Below are 25483 nucleotides of genomic sequence, written 5' to 3'. Positions count from 1 at the left end.
TGCTTTTATTAAACTAAAAATAAATTACATTTTATAATTTTATTTCTATTTGCTATTTTATTCTGCAATATGGATTCGAACAGCCCCCTACAGTTTTTAAGGGGGCTTTGTATTTGCCTCCTCAAAAGATACATGAAACCTGCAAGAATTCAGGATCATCTGATAACTGTAGATGAATGTTGTACATGTTTTGATGATCGTTTGTATGTCTAGAGAGGTATGTAGTGAATTTTTTTATATTAGATTTTACTTAATTCATTATTTTAAAAATCTTCACTTAGAAGGTTTTAACCAAATGGAACTAAAATTGTTGACTTTAAGATTTAAAATCCTGCCTTTGCCCTGCAGTATGACAATAAGGTGAATGAAAAGGAGAAAGAGAGAGAGAGAAAGAGAGAGAGAAAGAATCTATGCAAAGTCAGTAGTTGGGGCATAGAATCATGGAATCATGTAGGTTGGAAAAGACCTTTAAGATCATCAAGTCCAACTGTTAACCTAACACTGCCCAGTCCACCACTAAGCCATGTCCCTAAGCACCACATCTACATGTGACTCAACCGCTTCCCTGGGCAGCCTGTTCCAATGCTTAACAGCCCTTTTGGTGAAGATATTTTTCCTAATATCAAATCTAAACCTCCCCTGGTGCAACTTGAGGCTGTTTTGTCTCATCCTGTGTTCCATATCAAGATCATACTGGAGTTTTAAGTGGGAAAAATACAAGATTGAAATGTTCAAAGTGTTTAGCTGCTCCTCCTAGAGCCAGTCAGTCCCAGTTATCTCACCTACCATTGCCTTCCATTGACTGACTTCCCAGTAGCATCACTGCTGCTCTCAGCAAAACCACACTTTCTAATCCTACTTTTTGTGGCTGCTAAAGCTGAAAAATTCAGTTTAATATAAACTTGCTATTTGTGTTTCTGTACTGGTTTAGTATTCTAGCTTGCATGTAAAATATAGATACTGATGACCCAAGCCACCGACATCACAAGTTCAGTGACTGTGAACTGTTTCTTTTCCTGTAATTTGTTTTCTTCCTACATGCCCCATTAATTTCATCTCTTTCTACAGATTATCAGTATTCTTATAAGGTAGCCACTGTGAATTTCTAAACAGTTGCATTTAACCATTAGCTGAGATTTTGACCCAATTATTATTCCTATCATGCCACTGACTGCAGTCCAAAAAGCAGTTAGTTACATACAAAGAGTTCATTTACATGAAGGTTCCTTTTCCTGATGACTTTTTTTCAGCAAGCATCTAGATCACAACCTATCTACCTGTACTGAATTTATACAATAATTAAACCCACTTTTTTCCCTTTTCAAATATACATATATTTTTCCACACAAAGCTGTTATAAATTGAGATGTTTCAGGCAAGCCATGACCTTTAAAACTCATTTGAATGTGATTTTTGTATATAGAAAAATTAAATATTCAGTTTCAGGCTTTAAATAGGAAGCAGCAGATTTAACAAATATTAAAATATGCAGTAGGAAGAATCAGGAGATTTTACTCTAGATATATTTAACCTAAAATACAATTTGTTATTCTTTGGTCATACTGAGAAGATTAAACTCTGAGATGAGTTTTCCACTGATGAAGTACTATGGGCATCATGTTAAGCAGCATTCCTTGCTTCAGGTGCCCCATTAAAAATCAAATAACTCTCATGCTCTGTACTAGATCTGGCTGGGATGGAATTAACTTTCTTCATAGCAACCCGTAAAGTGCTGTGCTTTTCGTTTAAGGCTACAACAGTATTGATAACATATCAATGTTTTGACTGTTGCTGAGCAGTGCTTGTGCAGCATGAAGGCTTTCTCATTTCTTTCCCCACGCAGCCCCTTTCCCTTCTTCCCCAGCCCCAGTGAGTAGGTTCAGGGTGGGCAAGAGATTGGGAGGGGACACAGCTGGGACAGCTGACCCCAACTGACTAAAGGGATATTCCATACCGTGATGTTGTGTTCAGCAATAAAAGCTCAGGGAAAGGGGGAGGAAGAAGGGGACATTTTGTGGTTATGGTGCTTGTCTTCCCAAACAACCATTACGTGTGTTGATGCCCTGCTTTCTAGGAGCATCTGCCTGGGAAGCAGTGAATGAATTTGTCCTTTTGCTTTGCTTGCATGCATAGCTTTTGCTTTCTCTACTAGGCAGTCGTTACCTCAATCCATGGGCTGTGACACCTTCCTTCTGTTTTCTCCCTGTCCCGCAGAAGAGGGGACAGAGCAGGAGGCTGAAGTGTGTGTGTGTGGGGGGGCAGTTGGCTGGAATCAAAAATTCCTTCCCCCCCTTCCCAATAGCAGACTTCTTGGGACTATTAGCCTTTGTACCAGATAGAGTACTTTTTGCCATAAAAAGCAAATTAACCTTCTAAATTGAAGATTTCTAGATTGAGTGTAGTAAAGCCTTTGCAAGGCAAGTCTACACTGTTACTTTTAAACCTTGGTTTATTTTTGATAAAACACATCCAATGCCACCAACTTGACACATTTTTGTTTTCAAAAAGAAGGATGAGGATTTGATTTATATTTTATAAAATTTAGGGTAAATTTTCTTGTCTTCTGACTTAAGGATACCGTTCAGGAGAAAGTATGTATAGTTCTGAGATCTCTTTTTGGTCCTCAGGTGAAAGTGTTGAGGAAAACGCAAGCGTTGTTGTCAAGCTCCTTATTCGACGGCCAGAGTGCTTTGGACCAGACCTTAGGGGAGAGGGAGGAAATGGTTTGCTGGCAGCTATGCAGGAAGCTATCAGGATCTCAGAGAATCCTACTCGTGACCTTCCCTCCCAGGCATATAAAAGAGAAGGGTAAGTAAATGTGAATGCTTGTTTGGCAAATGATGATTTAATAGCTGGTTTAATCATGCTTGTAATATGTGGATAATAGGTCCTGGTGTGTAAAGCATTATACAAGCATAGAGCATTAGAGATTCACACCCACAAGCAATTGTCGTATGGAATTCATAAAGCATGAGCTAGATAAAAGTCAAATAAGAGTTACAGAACAGAAGAAGCCTGAAGGACAAAATAAAGGAGAAGGCTGTTGTGGAATGAAGCTAAAGGTAAAGAGGAAGACAGAAGGCTTGTATGAAGTCAGTTATTACTGTTCAGTTGCGTGCTTACTCTAGGGATAAAAACTCTGTAATCCAGAGCCAGAGGAAATTACTATATCTGATTAATAGTCTCTGGATCAGGGATCTAGCTCCAGAAAGGAGCTATAAACTTACATTAGCAAAAATGCTCACTGGTATTGTTTACCTTTTAGTGATGATGATGACGCAGAGGAGGAGATTGTGCACATGGGCAATGCAATCATGTCATTTTACTCAGCTCTCATAGATTTACTTGGACGCTGTGCACCAGAAATGCATGTAAGTTCATTTTCTCACTTGCTCAGAAAATGTAGGAGATTTGCAAACAGGACTGTACATGTCTAACTAAAGCGTCCTCTATTCAAAGGCTTCTTCCCTTCAGAAGGGGGACTTTATTGCATTTCTCGCTGTATTTAGACAGATGTGTTCCCTGCAAGCAGTTTATAAAGAATCGTGGCCTTTTGATTCCTTATGCTTTTTTATTTATCTAAGATTTTGAGAATTTTTGTATGACTCTGGAATCAAAGCAAAGATGAACTACTAGTGTTGCGCATTTATACTATCAATGCAATAAATTTCTGAAATTGGCCCTTTACTGTTCTCTAGAAAGCCATAAAAATCTCTTTCATAAGAAAGTGATACGGTGCTGCTTTTGTGTGCACTGATGAAATATGGTATCTACACCACATGAATACATGGAAAAATATGTAAAATAACTGTTTTGCCTGTAATGCACGTAACAGCCACATGCAAGACCTGGTTTTAGTTAGACTGACTTTTGCTTGCCAGTATTTAAAATTCTGTAGTAGCATAACTCCAGCTGAAAATGCAGTATGCATCTCAATACAATAAGAAGCAAGAAATTTGGCTTGTAGCCTCCCTGCGTCCTATTACCAAAGCTATTAACTCTATTAGCTGTAAAGCTGCCTGTAGCTGTTGCCGGAGATAGTAGTTTCATGTTAGGAAAATGACTGCAAGAGCTTGTCGGGGACATCGGTTGTGAATGTGTTATTTCCACATGGAAATAATAGAAAATGTGTAGATGTGTCAGACAGGTTTGCGTCTGTTCATAGTATAAAGAGACAAACTCAAAACCTGTCACCATAGGTTCTGTAAGTAACATGAGTCTTTCAGAAATTTTCAGTTTCATCACTTTATCTGATTGGTTTAGGAATCGTATCCATGTGGAGGTTTTTTGTGCTATTGAGAATTTATAATATTGTGAAATTATTGATATGATATCAAAATTAGGGCAAAATCAAAAGTAGAATCAGCTGAAAATTGGCAACTCCATTAGAGTGCTGGGATAAACTGAATTTCTGTGCATTTTTTTCCAATGTTAGAAAAAAAATATATTAATGTCAGTATTTTGAGGAAATTTTTCTTATGTCCCTCAGTACTAAATTTATTAATTGATTAAACTTTTTCTAACAGCTTATTCAAAGTGGAAAAGGGGAAGCTATTCGAATCAGGTCAATCCTTCGATCTCTAGTGCCAACTGAAGATTTGGTTGGGATTATAAGTATACCACTAAAGCTGTCAACAGTTAACAAAGGTAACTTCAATACTTTTATAAGACCAGTTAATCTTTTTATAAAAATCTTTTGGCACATAAGCCTTCAGCTGTAAAATAGAACAGTTTTGTTAGATTTGAGTGCAAGCAGAGAACTGTTTTTCAGATTTTTAGTTAGACACGTATGAATTAGAGCTGCTCCAGTAGAACAGATAACATTCTCTGCTCCGCAGGAGCAAGTAACATAAGAAGTACTTCACAGGATCACACCAATGGGCTGTCCATCCCCAGTACTTTGTCTCCAGTAGTGGCCGTAGAGGTGCTATCTCTTTAGGTAGAATGTGTAAGCTTGGACTCAGTCCCTTAGCACTTCCACATCACCCAGTTATTTGTTTAGAGAGATTAGCATGTACCTCCCTGCCCGTTAATATGTTTCTAGACCCGGTGTTGAAGAATGTGTCTGATCCCTTTGGAATAATGTCTGTACCCATAAACTACTGTGGCAATAAATTCCAGAATTTTACTATTTGGTACATAAAGAAGCATTTTAAGCATTTTTTTTTTTTAAATTTATACTCTACTAGTTTTAATTAACACCCTTGAATAGTAGTATTTTTGGATTTGGTGTTTAGCAGTTCTTCATTTACCTTGTCAGCTACATTAATAATTTTCTAAATCTCAGTTATATGCTTTCTCAGTCCTCATTTTGCCAAACTGAAGAATCTCAGCTTTTCTTAGTCTCTCATCATAACTGCTCCATTGCCTGAATCATTTTAGTTGCCCTTCTGTGTACCTTTACTATCTCTATTCTGCAGTCCTGAGATGTGGAAAACAGCTGTAGGATGTACACAAGATGTGAGCAGGTTGTATGCTCACATGTGTATGTAGGCACACAATAGTTTGGTTCATGTATTAATTTTTTGTTTTATATAGCAGCAAAATGATGCCCTCCCTCATATTCTAAATACCCCTTTCTGATGGTGCCCAGTATCTTCTTGACTTAGTTGGTCACTGCTACACATTGAGCTGATAGTTTCACAGAATTTCAGTGATGACCTCAGGATCTCTTTGTAATGTCAGTTCCAAGCTCAGCATCATATAGGCATGTCTTACTATTCTGCAGATGCCTTAGCTTAGAGTTATCTGCATTGAAGTGCAGCTGTATCTACTCTACCCGCTCAGTTTCGTTAATGATTTAACCATACAGAATAACCTGGTGTTGTATACAGCCTTTTAGTCTCCTTTGTTTGCTTCCTTCTCCAGGTCACTGATGACTCACTATAGAATCCTGTTAGTCCTTGCTTGATTAAAATATTGCACACGCACATTGCATTTTAATTGCCTTTCCTGTTTCTTGGAACTGTGCTGTTTATTTCTTCCCTGGCCTTTTCAGAGGAAGTGAAACCCAGGCATATTCACTTTGACATTGTCCTGATCTGAAGAAAATCCTCCTCCACACCTATTGCCTTTTCCCCAATTTCTAGGTATAATGTTCCACTCCGACCTCAATGTTCAATCCTAGAAGCCCAATTTCTTTTTTATTAGGGTGCAGACTATTTCTGTACAGTCTAACTAAATTCCTTTTCTCTACACCACTACTGCACCCACCCTTTGAGACTCGAGATCTTTACCTGCCTCCCACAAGGTCCTCCCATAAGGTGTAGGCAAGTTATCACGGAATCCTCTCATATATCATGAAGCCACTCAGCTTAGTGCTTAATCCCGGTTCCACTGCCTGCTTCTTCACATCCTTGGAGACCCTGTCTACCATAGGAGAATGCTATGTGCAATGGGACATACTGACATAGGGTGGAGGAGTGGCTCTTCTCTTCAGAGGTTAGATCCTTCCTTCCTAGGAATACACTCCTTCCCCAAGACTTTGGTCCTCCTCAGTACCTCAAGGGTTGCCACTATGGAGTTGAGGCTGTAGGACCTGTCTGTTTCTCTTACTACTCTGATTCATCCATTCTCACCTCTGGGGAATGAGACCACTCTCTGAAGACTCAAACATTGTGTATGGTGTGCACACATAGAAAACCTGAACCCAGGGCACGGCATGGACCAGCTGTTCTCTCTGGATCCCCACCTGTCATTGAGGTTGAAATTGAGCTTTTGTCACTGGAACTACCAGCCTTCTTAACAGTACCTGTTAAAGGGAAGTCAGTGAAGACTCTGGAGTTTTCACCCTCTTCCCTCTGGAACTCAAACATAATTCAAAATCAGAGTTCAGAGTGCAGAGGTGTATTGATGATGGTGTTCTTGTTACGTGACTGTTGATTCTTTCCTAGAAGTGGTCATTGTGGTTAGCCAGGGTGGATTTATTTCCACAAAAAAACTTCCAAGACAATCATGCCTGATGAAATTTTCTATAAAGCATTAACTCAACAGAAGGATAAGGGTTTTATGGCATATGATCTCCATGTTTCCTATTAATTTCTCCATGTTCCACGAGCTGTAAACTACCAGTCTGTCATTTTCTTCTAGGGCAAAATAACTTTATCCTCCTTCCCTTCCTTTTGTTGTCCTTTCCATTTCACAAGAATTATTCCCCTTTGCAGTCAGAGATGCTTTATGTGGTACAGTTAACTTCTGTGTTGTTGCTGTCTTCCCCATGGATTCCATGTTCTTTCTAACTGAGTTTACATGAGACAAAAATTAAAGTTCTTAGCCTTCTTCGACTTCACAGTTACTATATATTTTCTATATTTGCAGTAATATTTATCTTTAATTTCACCATATAAACATTCTCTGTAATAGTAAAGAAACAAATAGAGTACTTTACAATTCATTCTTAGGCTTTCATTTAAGAGTGAAAAATTAATAAATTGCAAAATAAAAGGATTTTTAAAATAATAAAAACTTAGTATTCTTTTTCAGCATACAAGAAAACTGAACAAGAACATAATTTTCATTGAACGTGATTTTACACATTAAATGTAATTATAGTGTCTTTCATTGTCTTAGTTTTTCTTGGTTTATCTGTTATCTACTATTAAAAATTGCGTTATCTATTTGTGTAGATGGCACAGTAAATGAGCCAGACATGTCTGCAAATTTCTGTCCTGATCATAAAGCACCCATGGTACTCTTTTTGGACCGTGTCTATGGTATTAAGGACCAAAGCTTCCTCCTTCACCTACTGGAAGTTGGATTTTTACCAGATTTAAGAGCCTCTGCCTCTTTGGATACAGTGAGTATTTTGCTATGGAGTTTGGGTGCAGTGGCTGGATATAGTGGCTCTGTAATTGTAAGAAATGGAGTTCCAAGTCAAAACAGCTTTTAAAAGAAAGGGTAGTATAGGCTCGGTATAAACACAAACAGTAATAATTCAGTTACTATTAATTTATAGCACTTAAGTCTGATCATAAGCATTCAGTACCACCTTATGAAGCAACGGTGTAATGTAGTTTAAAAACTTTTAATACAGACTTACATTAATTATACAGTAACTACATTGGATATACTGTAATAGGCCTAATGATTACTTTTATTTCATGTGTGCTTCTAAGACTTGCACTGAAAATTCATATATGTGTAGTTATGCAGAAATTAAGTGAGATTAAAAATGCTACTTAATGCTTTGTGGTTTTTGCTAATCTGTTTAAAGAAAGAAGCTGCATATTCTTTTTCGCTCTTGTTGGTTTAGAGTGCAGTGGGGCAAGAAATAGGAGATAAGTGGATGACTTGGATTTTCTCAAGTTCAAAAAAATTAGTCGTCATGTATACTGGGAATATCATGTTAGCACCCAGCCACTAAGGAGACTTAAGGAATTTTCATTATTAAGTTTTATAGACTTCAGATTTAGTAACCTTTATTCCCTATGATACTAACAATCATTTACTATTTCATCCAGGTTTCTTTAAGTACCACAGAGGCAGCTCTCGCACTAAATAGATACATTTGCTCAGCTGTGTTTCCATTACTCAAGAGATGTGCTCCCCTCTTTTCTGGAACAGAGCATCACGCCTCTCTGGTTGACTCCATGCTTCACACAATATATAGGTTATCCAAGGGACGTTCCCTTACAAAAGCACAAAGAGACACTATTGAAGAATGCCTGCTTGCTATTTGCCAGTATGTATGATGCCTGCGTACAAATGGATTTCTTTTGTGCAGTATATGTATTTTAGTAATTTATTTCTTTGAGTATAATGTAAAACTAAGATTATTTTATTCTTGCATGAAATAAATGACCAGAGTGTATGATAGGATTTTTTTTTTTCCTAAGAGAAAATAGATTTTATTTTTCTATTATGGGTACTACATTATACAAGCTGTCATTTTGATATGAGCTTTATGGTGATACAAGATAAATTCTGATTATTTGTAAAAACAAACCCCCAGTAATTACTAAAAATATTCTGGCAAGTCTGACAGTGAGTGTGTTCGGGATTTAAGGGATTGACGTGTTTGTATTTCTGATTGTGGTTTGAAGAACCTTGGCTGTAGGTTTTGGGGTTTTTTGGGGGGTATTTTTGATTTTAAAAAAAACCCAAACCACCAAACAAAAAAAAAAACACCTACCCCCCCCCCCCCCCCTTCCTTCTCCAAATCCTAAAACTGAATCAAGCAGTGAAGTTATATCAGGAATTGAAATGCAGATTTGCCAACTGAATCATAATTCTTGATCTTTGCCATAAACTGTAGTGTTACTTGTCTGTGCAGTGGACTGTGAAATTAGTTGTGCAGTGTGCAATTTCAGTTTGTGCATAGCACTGATCCACTGCCAAAAAGAGAATGTAGTAGAAATGGAAAAGATTTGGAAAAGCCTGACAAGAGGGATCAACATAAGAAATCATTTCACTCCTTTGGAACAGCTTACTAAACCAGGAATTTTCAGCCTGCAGAAGTGATGACTGAGGGGGAGATATGAAAGGAGCATTTTTAAATTGATTTTGAGTCTATAGATCACTGAAATTAAAGAGCTAGAAAAGAAATGCTGGGTAATTTATTCAGTCTTCCAGTTGATATTTATTTCTTATAAGAATCATACAGAATAATCTGTATTTCTCAGATCAGTTTCAGTTAGGAGCGTTGCTTTTTGGTGTCATATCAGAAACCATTCTGTTAGGATAATACTCTGTTTCTTTCACTTAGATTGTCCCCTCTGTGTATTCTGAAACAAATCCAGCACCCTTCCCTCTGCTGTCATGTGGGCACAGTCACACATGTTGGCTATTTGCTTAAGAGTCCAGAAGTAGCACGTCTTTCTGTGCTACATTCTTCTATACGTAGATGAGGCATAATGAGATTCCTTAAGCACCTACCACTGATTTTTCAAAATACTTTTAATAAGTGATTTGAATTCCAATATGCAAACTGATTTCAATTTTTATTTCCTTTTCACTGGACTGTATGAATTTTACTAAGACTTTCTGGTTTTTTTAATTACAGCCACTTACGTCCCTCTATGCTACAACAACTGTTGAGAAGGCTAGTTTTTGATGTGCCCCTACTCAATGAATACTGTAAAATGCCTCTCAAGGTAAATGCTTTACTTTCTGTACGTGCATTCAGCATAAAATTTCTTATTCTGCTATATGAACCATAATAACTCTTGGTAGCATGCAGGAATAAATTCTGAGTGAAGTCTACAGAGAATACAACACAGGGAACAGAATTCACCTTTCATTTCTGAGCAATCTTTAACTGAAATTTTATGCATCTTCTTGTTCTGTGAACAGAGAATTACAATTGTGAGATGATAAATAACTTTTATTTAAAATTTTTCTGTCAGGTTTGCCTCCTGTTCCTTTTGGGATAAAAGGGTCTGATCTTAGGTCTGCAGGTCTTTTTATGACAGAATTTGAATTCTGTTATACTCTAAAGCAGAGCTGTCAGATTCACAGACGTACTCTGGACCATTAGTAATTTTAGAGCAAATGTGTGGTGAAGATGGAATGTTTGATTTGGTTTTTTTTTAATTATTATTTTCCTTTCCTAAACAAAATTGCAGGAAAAATTAAAATGTCAAGATTCTAGTCCAATGCTAAAAAAAAATTTAGAATTTCCCAGGGGATACAAATTTTTAGTTCTAAAGAAGAAATCAGCAGAAATTTGAAATTATGTGGAAAGTGCACCAATAATCACATACGCTAGCTCTTTAACTGGTATGTTACAGATTGTCTGTACAAAAGTTCTCTCCATTGGTTTTTCCAGAGATGAGCTAAAACGGTGAACTGCAGATGTCTTCTGCAATGTTTTGAATAATACTGAGGCCATCAATTACAAATGACAGAAGTAAAATCAATTTGAATTTGTAAAGCTTTTTACCGGAATCTATCGTGTCCTGTTTTATACCCATTTCATTGTCTCTGTTTTATTCTGTGCACTAATCGGTACTCAGATGGTGGTAATCCTGAAATTTTGTAACTTTGCTACTCACTGTCATCACTGAGAATCCCACAGCGGCAGTTGGGCATAATACAGGCTTTATACTTTCACAGCATGGGCTCTACTGATCTCCCAGAAGGCAAAAGAAGAAAAAAAAGATTTTTATGAGCCATTAGAAATGAAGAGACAGGAATAAATAATAATACTCATGTAACTGTTTAAACAGATACTGGCAATTCAGACTTCACTAACCAGTATGTTATTTTGTTAAATATCAATGTTTTATGTGCATTTTTATTTTCTTGAAAATCTAGCTTCTGACAAATCACTATGAGCAGTGCTGGAAATATTATTGTCTGCCTTCAGGAATGGGAAACTATGGCATTGCAGCAGAAGAAGAATTACATTTAACTGAAAAACTTTTCTGGGGAATATTTGATTCCTTGTCTCATAAGGTAATGACTGTAATTCACATTGTAGTATGGGATGACTAGAAAAGCATTACAATGATAATTTGCCGTGCAAAGTGCAGAAAGTTGCTATTTTAACAATACTTTCAACCAATATAGGACATATGGCAATGAATGCATTTAATGAAGTAACTGTCTAATGAAAAATCGAATGCTGAATCTTGAAAGATTCATTCCAAACTAATGAAATGTCAAATGTTTGTCTTGATATACCCATATAGCCTTACGCTAGTAATGAGGCAGATTGCTTGCTACACTAACAAGTCAGTGTTGTCTCCTCTCCCATCTTGGCTCTACTAAACTTTTTAAAATACTTTTTACTGACATAAAATTAATTTTTAAAAATGTATGTATATGTTTGTCCAATTGATGCTGTATGCACAGTAAATATACGTTGTCTGTTTTCGAGCATACACTTGTATTTTGTTAGTTTTCTGGGTATTGCCCAGGTTAAGAAATATGATGCAACATTCTTAGAAATAAACATTTTTCCATTTTCCTGTTCCAAAGTTTGATCTTGGGATTTTTTCACTTAATCATTTTTTCTCCAAGTAAGAAAAAGTTACATTTCTGATAGGAGAAATGCCTTACTGAGTAAATGCTTTTTGTACTTCATTGGACTAAAAATCAGGTTCTCACTATGGGACAATAATGAATTCTTTTCATTGCATCTCACTGAATTTATGTTCCAGTTCTAATGAACAGATTTAGATGATTGCTTCTCCAGGCTTTCTGATTTGTAGTATGGAAATGAAGATGGTCTCTGCATTATTCTAAAATGGCTTTTTAAGCCTTATTTGTATTTCATTTTAGTGACATTTACCTCTCTCTTAGTGCTGTCACAAGTGCAAAGAGTGTCAGAAGGGCCTGACACAATGAAATGTTTCCAATTAGTGTGTCTTAGCTTTTTACAGATAAATGAAGATGATACTTTTCTGCCAATATTCGTGGCCCTCTATAATAACATTTTCATTTTCCTGTAAATGGTTGTTAGTCCGGTGAAAGGAGAATTGTGTAAATCTGCTGAGCTACAGTGTTCTCTATTGTTCTGTTTTGTACTGAGATATTTACAGGTTCGGTATTTTCATGGCTTCCAGCTCTTTAGTGGAAACAATTTACCCTGTGATCTCACTTCTTTTGTTTGTGCATACACATTAAAGAATGTCGGAACAAAACTACAGGAAGTTAAAGCCTCAAAATTTTAGGCATTCCGCTTGCTGTGATATAAACACATAATTTTATCAGCAAGTATTTTCAATGGACCTTAAAATTGTTCTGGAGCATTTTCTTGACACAAAGTGGTCATTTGGATTTATGTAGTCTTTCTATTTCTAATAATGAAGCAACAGAAATATTTTTGCAGTGTAAAAATTTTTCCTATAAATACTTGATTGGTGCCTGTGTCATAACATCAAAAAGATGCCTGTGTTATCTGAGCAAAACTTTATCAAATAATTATAATAGCATCAAACTCTTGCACTGTAGTGTTCATCAGTAAATCTTAAAGTTTTTTAAACTTGTATCATTATGCCCATTTTACAGATGGGGAATCTGAAAGATACAGAAGTGATTTTTTTTTTTTTTCCCCCCTAAGCATACTAGAATGTTGTTTGAGAGCTGCAAGGAGAACCTTGGCCAACAGTGATCTGCTGCTACTTCCTCTAGCACGTGTTCTTTATAATCTAGTGTAACAGTCATACTTGTGTATACTTACACACATGTCAGCATATTCATGTTATTTGGGTACTCTTAAAAAATGTATCAAGTTGATATCAAGAAAAATAGGTGTCATGCAGCAATAATTTTGCTCCATGCTTAATTTTTAAATGTGCTTTACTGTTTGTTTGCATCTTCTAATATTCGTACTTATGGCTGCTTGGTTTTCACTAACATTTTGCCTGTTTTTCTATTGGATTTTCCAACCAGTTCCTATCTCTCCTGCAGAAGTATGATCCAGAGCTCTTTCGAATGGCTTTGCCCTGTCTAAGTGCTATAGCTGGTGCTTTGCCCCCTGATTATTTAGATACACGAATTAGGTCAACACTGGAAAAGCAGACTTCGATGGATCCAGAAGGAAATTTTGATCCCAAACCTGTCAGCACAGCGAAGTGAGTTATAGAAATCATAGTGATTTCCTTTCCTTAAATATTTTTTATACTATTCCCTATTAACATTTTTTTCTCCTCTGTAGGGAGAATTGGCTGGTGACTGACTTGTTAATGATATTAGTAGCTTTCAGAAGTAGTGTAAGGATTTTTGCTTCCTCCTGTCAAATACTTCACTGCAACTTATCCTGTTTACCAGATATAAAACACATTCTTCTCAGCACTCTACAGATGTTAAATATTTCCACATTATATCTGCAGAGTATATAGTAAATGCTATACTTATTATGTACCCTGTTACCTAGTAGTTCTAATATTTGGGATATATACAACTGTAATACTTTCGATACTGTCATTATTTAGAGTGTGCTTATGACAATTGGTACAAGATCATCAAAATCTGGTAAGTGATTCAACTGGCCTATTGCCCGATTTTTATAAAATCTTCACTTAGTTTTGAGAATTGTAGCAACCTCATACAGCAAAATAAGCAGATCATGTGTCCTGATTTAATAGAGACTTGGCCTTCCTAGTAATCTTGTGCTTTTAAAATACAGATTTCTATTACTTTTATGTTTGAGAACTGAGAATCACTAGTTGATTCTTGCTATTAAAGTCTTACACCTCCATCATTACGCAATGTGAAACATCCATGCTAATATTATCCTGTATTAAGAATTACCAAGAAAAATACCTTTGGGCTATGGTGAAGCAGGTTTTTTTTTTTTCTTGTGATTTCAGTTGCTAATAAGTGCAACTGTTATGTATTTGAACATTGCCTGTAAATGCCATTATAGCTCTGCTTTGTTTTGTGGCATTTCTTCTAAAGAAAATGGAATTGCAAAGCCAAATATCTTGCCTTCATCTAGAGGTGAAGCGTTTTGATTAGTGCCATATTATACTGACATTTTTTTCGTAAATGAGACAGCAGTAACTTATGATTGAATGACCATACTCCCCTTTGTTTACAGCCTTGTACTTCCTGAAAAGTTGGAGTTTATTGTCAGCAAGTATGCTGAACATTCCCATGATAAATGGGCCTTTGATAAGGTAGGAATTATTTTAAGACTGGCGACTGTCAGAAAAGGAGTAGTAAATAATACTCAGGTGAATATGGAAAGAAAAACTGGACAGTTGAACTTATGGGGCCTTGTTTGGAGTGTATTAATGTCTGCATATTTCTTTAGGGTTATGTGGAAGAAATCTTTTGCTGAAGAAAATGCATTGAAATTAGTCACTTTTTGAAAATAGCCAGAATTTATTAGAATGAGGAGAATGAAAAGGGGGTATTTGGTTTGGGTTTTTTTTTTAACTAAGAATATATAGCTCTTAGCTTCATTTTGCCTGGTTATGATGGTTTTTCTCTGGGAGTCAGAGATTCAATTTTACTGCAGCAGCTCTGTGATCTAAGAGAGTACCCAGGATGTCTAATGTCCTTTGTTTTTACTTCAGAAAATGTAGTTATAGCTTTTCTTTCTTTTTAGCTTCAAAAAGGCTATTATATATTGATTTCCTCTATAATTTTCCAAGTGCTCTCTCACTGTGTTATGTTTCTGTTTCACTACTTCAAAATAGCTATAAGACAAGACAATATATACGAAGTGATTTTTTTATATCTTTTTAATGTTACAGTGAAACATTTAATAAAGGCCTTTTTAATGTTACATTTTGCAAATAATTTTTAAAGTTAATAAATAGAAATTTTAGAGTTAAATTTGAGGAAAATTAAGTTTGATGGAGTTGTAGTTTTTGATAACTATGTTGGAAGTGTTTTGATGTAACTCACTCATTCAATCCAAGTGAATTTTAAACCTCTTTCATTCTAAGAAAAAAACCAGAGGTGGGGTTAAGTAATTTATTATAACAAATTAATAGCAATTTTATAGAACAGTTGTGTAGAAATAACAATTCTGTTGTTGTGTGGGGCTATGTATGCAAATTTGTATAGAAAGGTATACATATATATGGATATGTAAACACACACACATTAATGTCAAACCATACATTTCTGTTATTATTGTTTAAGGTAAAGGAGTCATTAAAGATACGTTCTTTAGTGCTTGATCTGTTAACATTACATTTTCTTCGTGTTGCTGACTCCAGCCTCCTAGAGAATAGAGACACTTTTTAACTTAGCCAGTGTGTCTTAATGCATGAAATTTGAAAGGGGCCAATGTATATTAGGCTCGGAACTGGCTGCATGACACCTGCTACTCATAGATGGCATCTAGTCTCTAGGCCATGTTTTGTTCCAGTGTATCCACAGATGGATGCATGCTCTTTTAAGAGGAATTTCTGTGGCACTGAGTAGCTATTGGAGTAGACTAACAGTTCAATATGACAGACTAAACTGGCCAATCTGCCATTGCTCGTCTATCTTATTGTTCTCATCTTATTTTGGTATAGTTATTTGGTATATTTATTTTTTTCAGACTAATAGTGGATGGAAGTACGGTGTTTCACTGGATGAAAATATGAAGACTCACCCATTAATAAGACCTTTCAAAACTTTAACTGAAAAGGTAATAGAGGAAATTTCAGCTGCATTAATACAAAGTAGATTTAGTGTACTTGTAAAAATCCATTTCATATACATGCTATAAAAGGAAAAGAGACAAACTAGAATTCTTACAATTAAGAATAGCAACATCTACATGCTGAAGTGGTAGTTTAGTTAATCTTACACAGAGTCTTGTATAATTTGCTTCCATTAGGCAGTCTTCATAGGCCTGGGCCAATTTGTATTCGAAGTATCAGTAGCACAGGGTTTTCAGGCCTTCCTGGATGAGGAATGACTGGCAGCAGCTCCTGGGTTTTAGATGAAAGTGTAATTTAACATATCTGAAGGCAATTTTGTCTTCAAGAATGATGGTAGAAAAACTTAAAGAAAGCGTAGGAGATGCTTCAGTTGAAAATGGGGAAAAACATTTAAACTATTTTGAATGCATTTTTCATTTTAATTTCTTTCTAGTTGTCAGAACAGTGCACTGAATTTGAATTCTGATACATATTTTTGCAATGATTCATTGGGTGACTCAAATAAGTCAATTACATTTGTCCCTCTTTACCACACTTTTCTTGTTCAGAACATGGAGATGACAAAAATGAAGAGGGATTCAAAAGGTTTAATTTCCCAAGGTTTGTAAATTGCTTTGAAATCTTTGGAGAGGAGCTGAAGAATTGTTGGTTGAGTTGTTATTAAAGCTGTTCAACGAGGATTTTCTGAATTGTCTCAGATTATAAGTTTCTGAAGCTAAAAATCAGGTCTTTCAATAAACATGACTTCACTGTCATGTTAAGTAACTGTCATAAACATTCTTATTTATGGCAAGAACTGAAATATTTTTTATTAGGTCGATTTGAGACGTCTTAACATGACATAATCAGAATATTCTTTGCCACAAGTTTTCAGATTTTCTATAATACCTTTATTTTTCAAAGGAGTGTTGGAATACAGGCTGTTCCCTAGTTTTTTGTCGATGTCTGTATTTATATGAAGAGGTGTATAGATCAGTAATGTTCTGCATATGTGAATGGATATAAATATAGGAAGACTACAAAAAGGCCTCATGTGCTAATACCTTCAAATGTACGTACTTGCCTAACTGATTTCATAGTGCCATCAATTTTTTATTGTTTTGGGCTGGAGGAATGCATGAGTAAGTTTCCAGATACTAACTACATTGTTGCTCCAGAGCTCACTTGAACTAGTTTGTTACACATATGCCAGCAATAAATGCCACTAAGAATAAAACCAAAAAATTTGGAAGCATTTTAAAGCTTCTTTCTCATGTAAAAAGAATTATATCATGTCTTCAGATATAATACACAAATTTTGTTTGCTTTTGTGGCATGTGACAATTTATAAAGAAGGACAGAGTATTTAAATTGACTTTTTACTACTTGCTGAATACAGAGAAATTTTACATTATTTTCCTCAAAGGAAAAGGAAATTTATCGTTGGCCTGCCAGAGAATCACTGAAAACCATGTTGGCCATGGGATGGAGCCTAGAAAGGACCAAGGAAGGAGGAGAAGCACTAATACATCAGCGTGAAAATGAAAAGCTCCGCAGCATATCTCAGTCTAGCCAGGTAAGGTGGAATTGCTTAAATTCAGAAAGCAAAAGGCTTCTTTGTTAATTTCCTAAGAAATTATACAAAATTATGTTAGGTTTATATTCTTTTTAATTAAGAGAATATTTTAACGTTAGAGTTCTGAGATTGGAAGTCATGTCACTATAATAAACACAGTGTGCATTAGACTAAAGAGGGCATTTCAAAAAGAGAACTTTTAAGATGATAAGGCTGTCAGAGACCATATCTATTCATTTTCTCAGAAGACCTGCAGAGAGTTTTCCTACAGTCATTCAAAGATTACATGGCAGAGTATTGAAAACCTTTTATTTTATAATAAGTAAATCTAGTAATTTTCTTTTTTGGCCAAACAGAAGAGCCTGAAATGGGCTTTTGTCAAGATTATAATTATGACTGACAAATAAGATTGCACATTTAATACTTTATGTTAAATCTACAAACAAAATTTGCAGGTAATTATATCGTACCTAGCATTTTGATGTGGTTTAGACCATTTTTTTCATTTGTATTTTTTTGGAATAGCATGTTAAGACTGCAGCTCTATATCTTTGTGTCTTGGAGGGGGGAAAGCTGTTTAAAACTATGACAAGTATTAGGGAATTTTTATTGTACCCCTTGAGGTGAATTAAATGCACATTTGTGCTTAAATATAGTGAGATTTTATGAGCAATGCATTTGGCAGACTCCTACTGCCATAAGCAGTTCTGCAACGAGTGTCCAAAGATGTGTCATGAGTTGATTCCTTATATAAGCTTGCACTGGCGCTGATCCTGTGAGCATCAACATCAGGCGCCTTACGCCTGTGTTGGGTTCATTCCCCAGCACCAGTTTTGCTCACCAAAAGTGGCCCCTGAGCACTGTTATGACACAATACTGCAGCATTTTTTGTCTCTTCAGCAAACTTCACTCCCGTACAGGGAGTCCTTCTGTCTCTGCTGGCATCTTTGCTTCCAGCCAGTTGAACCTGTTCTGCAGTTGGGAACTTCTTGCCCAAGAAGATGCATGATAAAGACATGGCGGAGTAGAGTATTTCAGCACATGTTTAACTTCAGTGCATGATTGAAATCACTGATTTATATGTGACCGTTCACATGTAAGATGTGCCTAATAGGTTTGTTGCACTGGAGCGTTCACAATTTAAACATTTAAAGACTGTGTAAATATATTACACCTCTTCTTTTTCTTGGTCTGTAAATTCCACGAGACAATAACCTGTTTTAACTTTTTCTTTTGATGTCTTATCTTTAGCATATGGTTCATTCAGGATGTTGCGACACTGTTCTGTCACGTTTTGAAGGCATGTCTTGTATGCCTCATGATTGGTCTCCTCTCTTAGGCTGAAAAGCATAGTCCTTAGCAGCTTGCCATCTGCTGCAAATAGGGACATCTAAGTATCTGCAGCAACCTCCTTATTTCCACATCAGCAGATGTATTCTGTTAATCATCTTGTGTGTCTTCAGCACATTGCAAAATAAAAGGTGAACACAGTTTCTACAAGAAAGTTTAAAAATTTAAATGGTGTTACTCCAATCAGATCAAATACAGAGATGTATTTGAATATTTGATTTTTTTTTATCGGAAATACTTTTATCTGAAAATAATTCTTTTATTCCCACAGGGAAATGGGTATAGCCCAGCGCCACTTGATCTCTCTAACGTGGTGCTTTCTAGGGAGCTTCAGGTTTGTATTTGTGTTTTGCATATGTTGTGCTGAAAAGAATAAATAGATTTGGTTTTTACTATTAATGAGTTTAATTTTTGTCAGCTTTTATGAGTGTATTTGTGACTGGTTGTGCTATGCTGTTGTATAAAGGTGCATGCCATACTATTTTCATATTTAAAGGAGAGATTTCTACTATTTATCCCCTTGGTACTTCCTGAGTTCCTGGAAGAAGTTATCATGAAGCTAGGGAAGGGGCTGTAATCAGCATGTGATATATGTGTACCCTGTGCCTGTGCTGACTTCAAAAAACAGCTGAATGTAGAAATGACACTTAACTGTGATGTGTCTTTACCACAAGAGTGTAGACTTTACTAAAGACTGTAAAATTCTGTAAAATTACAGAATTTTTAATTGTCACCTTTTAATTTTGCATCTTGTTTTTTTTCTGATGATAATGTAGGGAATGGTTGAGGTAATGGCAGAAAACTACCATAATATATGGGCCAAAAAGAAGAAAACGGAGTTGGAAAGCAAAGGTAAGCCAGAATCCTGTGAACCACACAAAAAAGACAAGGAAAATGAGGGAGAAGAAACAGTCTGAAAGAATTCAGTGTAAGACAATCAAAATTTAATTATTCCTTTTTGTACTTGAAGCAAAACAAATCTTATGGTAGAAAAACTTACAGTTCTTTCAACTTACTAAAGGTGGAGGTAGTCATCCTTTATTGGTACCTTATGACACGCTGACAGCCAAGGAGAAGTCACGGGACCGTGAAAAGGCACAGGAGCTGTTCAAATTCCTTCAGGTTACTGGTATAATCATATCTCGGTAAGTTACGTGGGTTTTTTAAGCACGTACCTAACATTCAGTGCACAAACCATGATGATTGTCCTTATCTCACTGCAGTCTCTTAGTTATTGACATATTACCATTTGGCGTATCTTCTGTAAATCAAAGTCCTTGTTACTTTTATGTTCAGAAAGACCCTTCTGAAATAGTGTAGACATGTAACATTTTTAATAAGTTATGTGATCATAGTAAATACAAAATGCAACAGCAGTGTAATTAAACAAGCAGATGACTCAAAACTTCTAAATTAGCAGCCAGCAGTGTCAGTAAGGATCATGGGAAAAGAAATCTGAGGTCTGATACTGAAATGCATCAATGTAAAAGTGCTTTTCAATCCAGTTTTTAAGAAAAATGTGGTTTGAGTTCTGTGAAGCAGTAAAGCAAAGCGGCTATTTTGTGGGCATTTCATCCTTCTGCTGAAGCAGAAGTGCAAACTCCATTAGTTGTACTCTAACTCAAATTGCTGTGTCTGGAAGGAAGCTGGCCTGTGGGGACTTAACCTGTCAATGAAATTAAAATAACTTATTAGACTGTATTTTTGGCTTTATATGATGGATTTGCAAGTTACTATACTGTAACTATCGTCTTTTATTGTGTGCGAAACGTCAGAGCACATAGGAAACTGCAGTTTTGCTGGCATTAAGTATTTTTGTAAACTAAACTGTATTAATGAACAATTTTTTCTGTACATGCATGGAGTCAGATCTTACTTGTTTTCATTTGTTTCTGCTTTTCAAGTCTGTGTCTCTAGTGAAAGTATACACTCAGAAATTTATACAAATTGATTATTAGGATCTGCAAAAGGTAACTTTGTAGGCTTCAACAATTAATAACATTTCTTAAGATATTAAAAGCCAGCTCTAAACAGACATTTCTGCACCCCTACAGAGAAAAATTCCCTCCTGCCACATATGTAGGCTCTCAGCCTGAACCCAAAAGTAGGTATGCCACCAAACATTTTTTCTATCCTCCATGATTACTTTAGAGCTATTGAATAAGAAAAGCAGGTTTAGTTCCTGCAAATGAATGGTCCTTTGAAACACCAATAGAATTGCTCAAATACTAATTTTAATATCTCTTTTCAGCTGCATCTGTTCAGGTTAGGAAGACAATGTTTTCAGTGTTAACTAATGGGCCAAGTCAACTTGAAAAAGCCTGTTCAAACTCTTTATGGGGTATGGACAAAGAGTTTCCAAAAATTGTCTATATCAGGGTGAATCAAGTTTATCCTCTTCTTAGCGTTTTCTTCAGATGAATGTGTGCATATTTTAAGTATATATAAAATCTTTTGCAATACTGATTGCAATTATCACATTTCTAGAATGTCGTTCTTAAAAACATTGGACTAATCATTAAAACATGGAAATTCTTTATAATTGGAAACGTATAGGCGGCACAGTGTGTGGACTTTACATATACCATCTGCCTCTGTTTTGATTTTTGCTCCTCTTTCTTTGTTGAGAATGGGTTTTTTTGAAGTACTTTTGGGTGTTTATGACATACAGATAAATCTCTCAGGCCTTACTCAAATATACATAAGAAACAAGATGGTATTTTGTTAAGCATCTTTAAAGCTCCTCAAGTTCTTTTGATTTCACCTTTGTTATTTAACAGAACTACCAATGTCTTTCAATATATAGGAAAATACATGCAACCATGACTTAATATAAAGACAAAAAAGAGAATATTTACAGTGATCTCACTGAAAATGCAGATAAATACTTAGTTGTATTATCCTCTGTGAGAGTGAGGCAGCAGGAGATGCCTGTCAACCATACATAGCTGTTAATACATACCAAGTTGTTTGATTACACATGTGATATATCAATTAATAGGAAGTCATAAAAGCATATAAACTAGGACTCTTCAGATAGCATTTGGTTTTGTTGTTTGTTTTTGGTTTTTTTTTTTCAAATGAAACTGTAAGATGGGAGGTTAGAGTCCTTTTATGTGTAAAACAGGATTGGAATATATTCCTTGGTTCCCTGACTATAACTGTTCCTCTCCTCTTACTCAGGTTCTGACATGGTCAATAACACACACTTTAGTATTAGATGGTTTTGTTGATAAAATTTCTGCTGCATCAGCCTTCTCCCACAGAATTACTTTTTCCTTGGATTCACTTCATAGCTGTTTTTCAAGTGTTAGTCCAATCTTCCATTTATTCTCCCTAATTTACTCCTATACCAGTGCTAAGGAATCTCAGGACAAATGCTCATTTCCTCCATACCACAACAGCGAGTCCAGCAACTTTCCTGCTTTCTTGTTCCTTTCTTGCTTTTGCCTCAGTGCCACAAACTACTAGTTCCTCACTTCTTCCCTACTTCTGAAACACTGTTCAACTCCTCTGTAGTCTCTGCATCTCCTTTAGCCAGGTCATTTTCTCTAATCGATAAAGGGTGAGCCTTCCTATCTATTTGAAGAGTGTGTACAGAAGCAAATGAAGTAGCCATTATGAGTTACCCAGGTTTTCCCTTAATGTTATTCAGTTACTTCCTCACTTGGCAAGCCAGTTAGATGTCCTGGGTGTAGGCCACCATCTATCAGCTGAAAATCTCAAGTATAGTTTAGTCCTCTCAATGTTGGAATAAAGAGACTATGAAGAATTTGCAAACTAAAAAAATGTACAAAAAAACCTCAAGGAAATGAAGAAGAATTAATTACTTGTATAAACAAGTATGTTTGAAAACAGAATAAATTAAAAATTTATAGAGTTATGTGACTTCAGAAAGAAAAAGAAAAAAATCCCTGTTCACGTCACAGATGACAAAACACAATGCATCCTTAGCAATTTTGTAGAATGAACCCTTAGCAACAAATTGGAGAATTTGGATGCCTTTCAAAAGATCTTTGACGGGCTGGAGAAATGGCCTGACAGAACTCTCGTGAGGTTGAGCAAAGGTAAATGCAAAGTCCAAAGTGGAAGAACCCCAGGAATAGGGAAATTGAGCCTTACAGCAACTATGCAGAAAAGCACTTTGATTTTGCAAGTTGAACATGAATCAGGGTTGTGTCCTCATGATGATGAAGGCTGACTGCATACTAGACTCTATCAGTAAGTGTAGTCTGCAGGTTGATGGAGGTGATTTTTTTCCCCTTCCATTTTGTGACCATGAGATTGTTTCAGGAGTATATTGTCCAGTTTTTGGTTCACCAGTGCTAGGGAAGACATTGGTAAAAGTTAATCAAGTGGAGGGCCACCAAGACACTTAGGGGAATTGGCATGCAGGAGAGGCTAGATTTTTTCAATACTAAAACAGAAGATTGCAATGAGATTTTAGTACTGTATTCAACTACTTAATGCCAGGTTATAGAGACACTGTCTCCTCAAATCTAACAAGTTGTTACAATGGAAATTCTGGTTAGATAAATGAAAATGTTTCGCCCTCATTTATTTCACAGTGAGGGTGTTCAAACGTTATAGTAGGATCTCAGAGATTTTGATCCTTGAAGATATTCAGTACATCATTGGACAAGTTTCTGAGCAACCTGATCTAACTTGGGTTTTGGTTTTTCTTTGAGATGGGACTTGGATCAGATGACTTTCAGAGGTTCCTTCCACCTTAAATTTTTCTGTGATCCTAAAGAATTTTAGAATTTCAGGGAGGTAGGTTTCATTTGTAGCTAAAATAAAATCTAATATTTTAAATCTAGGCACAACAAATCACACGTTTTTATTCCACTTTAATATCTTGCATGCACCAGTCATGATTTAGGTCATGAATTTATCTCAAATAATGAATAATAGATACCTCTTCAGAACGTATTGCATACTGCTTAAATTTTTCCTATACTTTAAATAGAGTAGTAGTTTATTACTTGCATTTAGGTTTTCATTTAGTAGCTTACGTCATGTTGACTGCAGTCTTTCACAAAATTCAGGAGCAAAAATGAAGTTTAATAGTGTATAGTGAAATTAAGTGTAGGACTTAGGCTGATTTTTGTAAAGCTGTAATTGTTGACTTCCTAAACATTTGGAACTTTGCCAGCAGTAGAAATTGAGTGGCCAGTGCGTTGCTTTGTTAGATTTAAACGTACCATGGCTTCATTTGTACAACAAGATAGTTCTCTAAAATTCTTATCCTAAAATACATATATTTTGAATACTTGAATGCAAAGTTATTCCACCTCTTAGAGGAACCAGAACTGATTTTAACATTTCCAGTACCTGAAGGGGCCTACAAGAAAGCTGGAGGGGGACTGTTTACAAGGGCATATAGTGATAGTACAAGGGGTAATGGCTTTAAACATAAAGAGGGTCGATTTAAATTAGATGTTAGGAAGAAATTCTTTACTGTGAGGGTGGTGAGACAGTGGAACAGGTTGCCTAGAGAGGTTGTGGATGCCCCTTCCCTGGAAGTGTTCAAGGCCAGGTTGGATGGGGCTTTGGGCAACCTGGTCTGGTGGAAGGTGTCCCTGCCCATGGCAAGGGGGGTTGGAACTAGATGATCTTTGAGGTCCCTTCCTACCCAAACCATTCTATGATTCTATGGTTTCTTGCTATGTAGTTGATAACTATGAATTGCTATGGAAGGTAATTTTCTCCTTTTTATGAAAATTTACTGTAATTAAAAGCTAATAAAGAATGGAATGCTTCATAGTACTGTCATCATTTGTCGTACTGTCATCATCAATGCTATTTATCCTAATGCTTTCTAAAACAGGGGACTGAATGACATGGAGTTGGATGCTTCATCCATGGAAAAGAGGTTTGCCTTCAAGTTTCTGAAGAAAATTTTAAAATATGTTGATTCTGCTCAAGAGTTTATTGCGCATTTGGGTAAGCTGCAGGTTTTATTTTTAAAATAATTAAAATTGTTGAGATTTAAATATTTGGATTGATATGTTTAAATTTGTAGCGACCACTATTTTTATTGCATTTAAGAAACTTAAATTGTGTATTTTAATTTGCAGAGTGAATTCTTGGACATCTGTAACTAGCTAAACTGTTTCTGCTGTTTTATTTTTATTTCAGCAAAACTAAGTTTGCAAGGCTATATCAAAGAGCTATTGTGTTATTTATTATTAGGCAACTTCTTATTCGTGTCTGCCTTGATTGTATCCTTGCAGAAGCCATTGTAACCAGTGGAAAAACTGAAAAATCTCCACATGAACAAGAAATAAAATTCTTTGCTAAAGTGAGTGATTTAATATTACTAGTAATTTACACATATATTCTATTATACAGAACATGGAAATTTGTAATGCTAGACTGCTTTTCAGGTGACAGAAATATATCTTTCCCATTTTTTAAATGGTAAGTAATCTATTAAATGTTGTTAACAAATAGTTCAAAATATCTTTAAACGAATTCCAGCATATTTGCTGGATTCAAATATTTCAAAATATTTCAATATATC

General features: G+C 35.8%; 1 protein-coding gene across 5 annotated transcripts in view; it reads left to right on the top strand.

Moving 5' to 3' along the window:
• Positions 1-25483, top strand: part of RYR3 (ryanodine receptor 3) — a 241646-nt gene that overhangs the window by 150683 nt on the left and 65480 nt on the right. For 4 of the 5 annotated variants that reach the window (XM_054826190.1, XM_054826188.1, XM_054826189.1 and 1 more), the window contains exons 44-59: positions 2628-2808; positions 3266-3371; positions 4527-4647; positions 7626-7795; positions 8460-8680; positions 10001-10091; positions 11254-11394; positions 13354-13517; positions 14486-14564; positions 15947-16036; positions 17458-17607; positions 19229-19291; positions 19734-19809; positions 19979-20102; positions 24788-24903; positions 25194-25261. In XM_054826190.1, coding sequence (XP_054682165.1) covers positions 2628-2808; positions 3266-3371; positions 4527-4647; positions 7626-7795; positions 8460-8680; positions 10001-10091; positions 11254-11394; positions 13354-13517; positions 14486-14564; positions 15947-16036; positions 17458-17607; positions 19229-19291; positions 19734-19809; positions 19979-20102; positions 24788-24903; positions 25194-25261 — 1961 coding nt within the window. Of the gene's footprint in view, positions 1-2627; positions 2809-3265; positions 3372-4526; positions 4648-7625; positions 7796-8459; positions 8681-10000; positions 10092-11253; positions 11395-13335; positions 13518-14485; positions 14565-15946; positions 16037-17457; positions 17608-19228; positions 19292-19733; positions 19810-19978; positions 20103-24787; positions 24904-25193; positions 25262-25483 lie in introns of all 5 variants that reach the window. The other variant, XM_054826186.1, reaches the window with a different exon arrangement.

The sequence above is a fragment of the Grus americana genome, chromosome 5, assembly GCF_028858705.1.
Source record: "Grus americana isolate bGruAme1 chromosome 5, bGruAme1.mat, whole genome shotgun sequence".
Classification (NCBI taxonomy): Eukaryota; Metazoa; Chordata; class Aves; order Gruiformes; family Gruidae; genus Grus; species Grus americana.
This window is presented reverse-complemented; position numbering and strand designations above follow the sequence as displayed.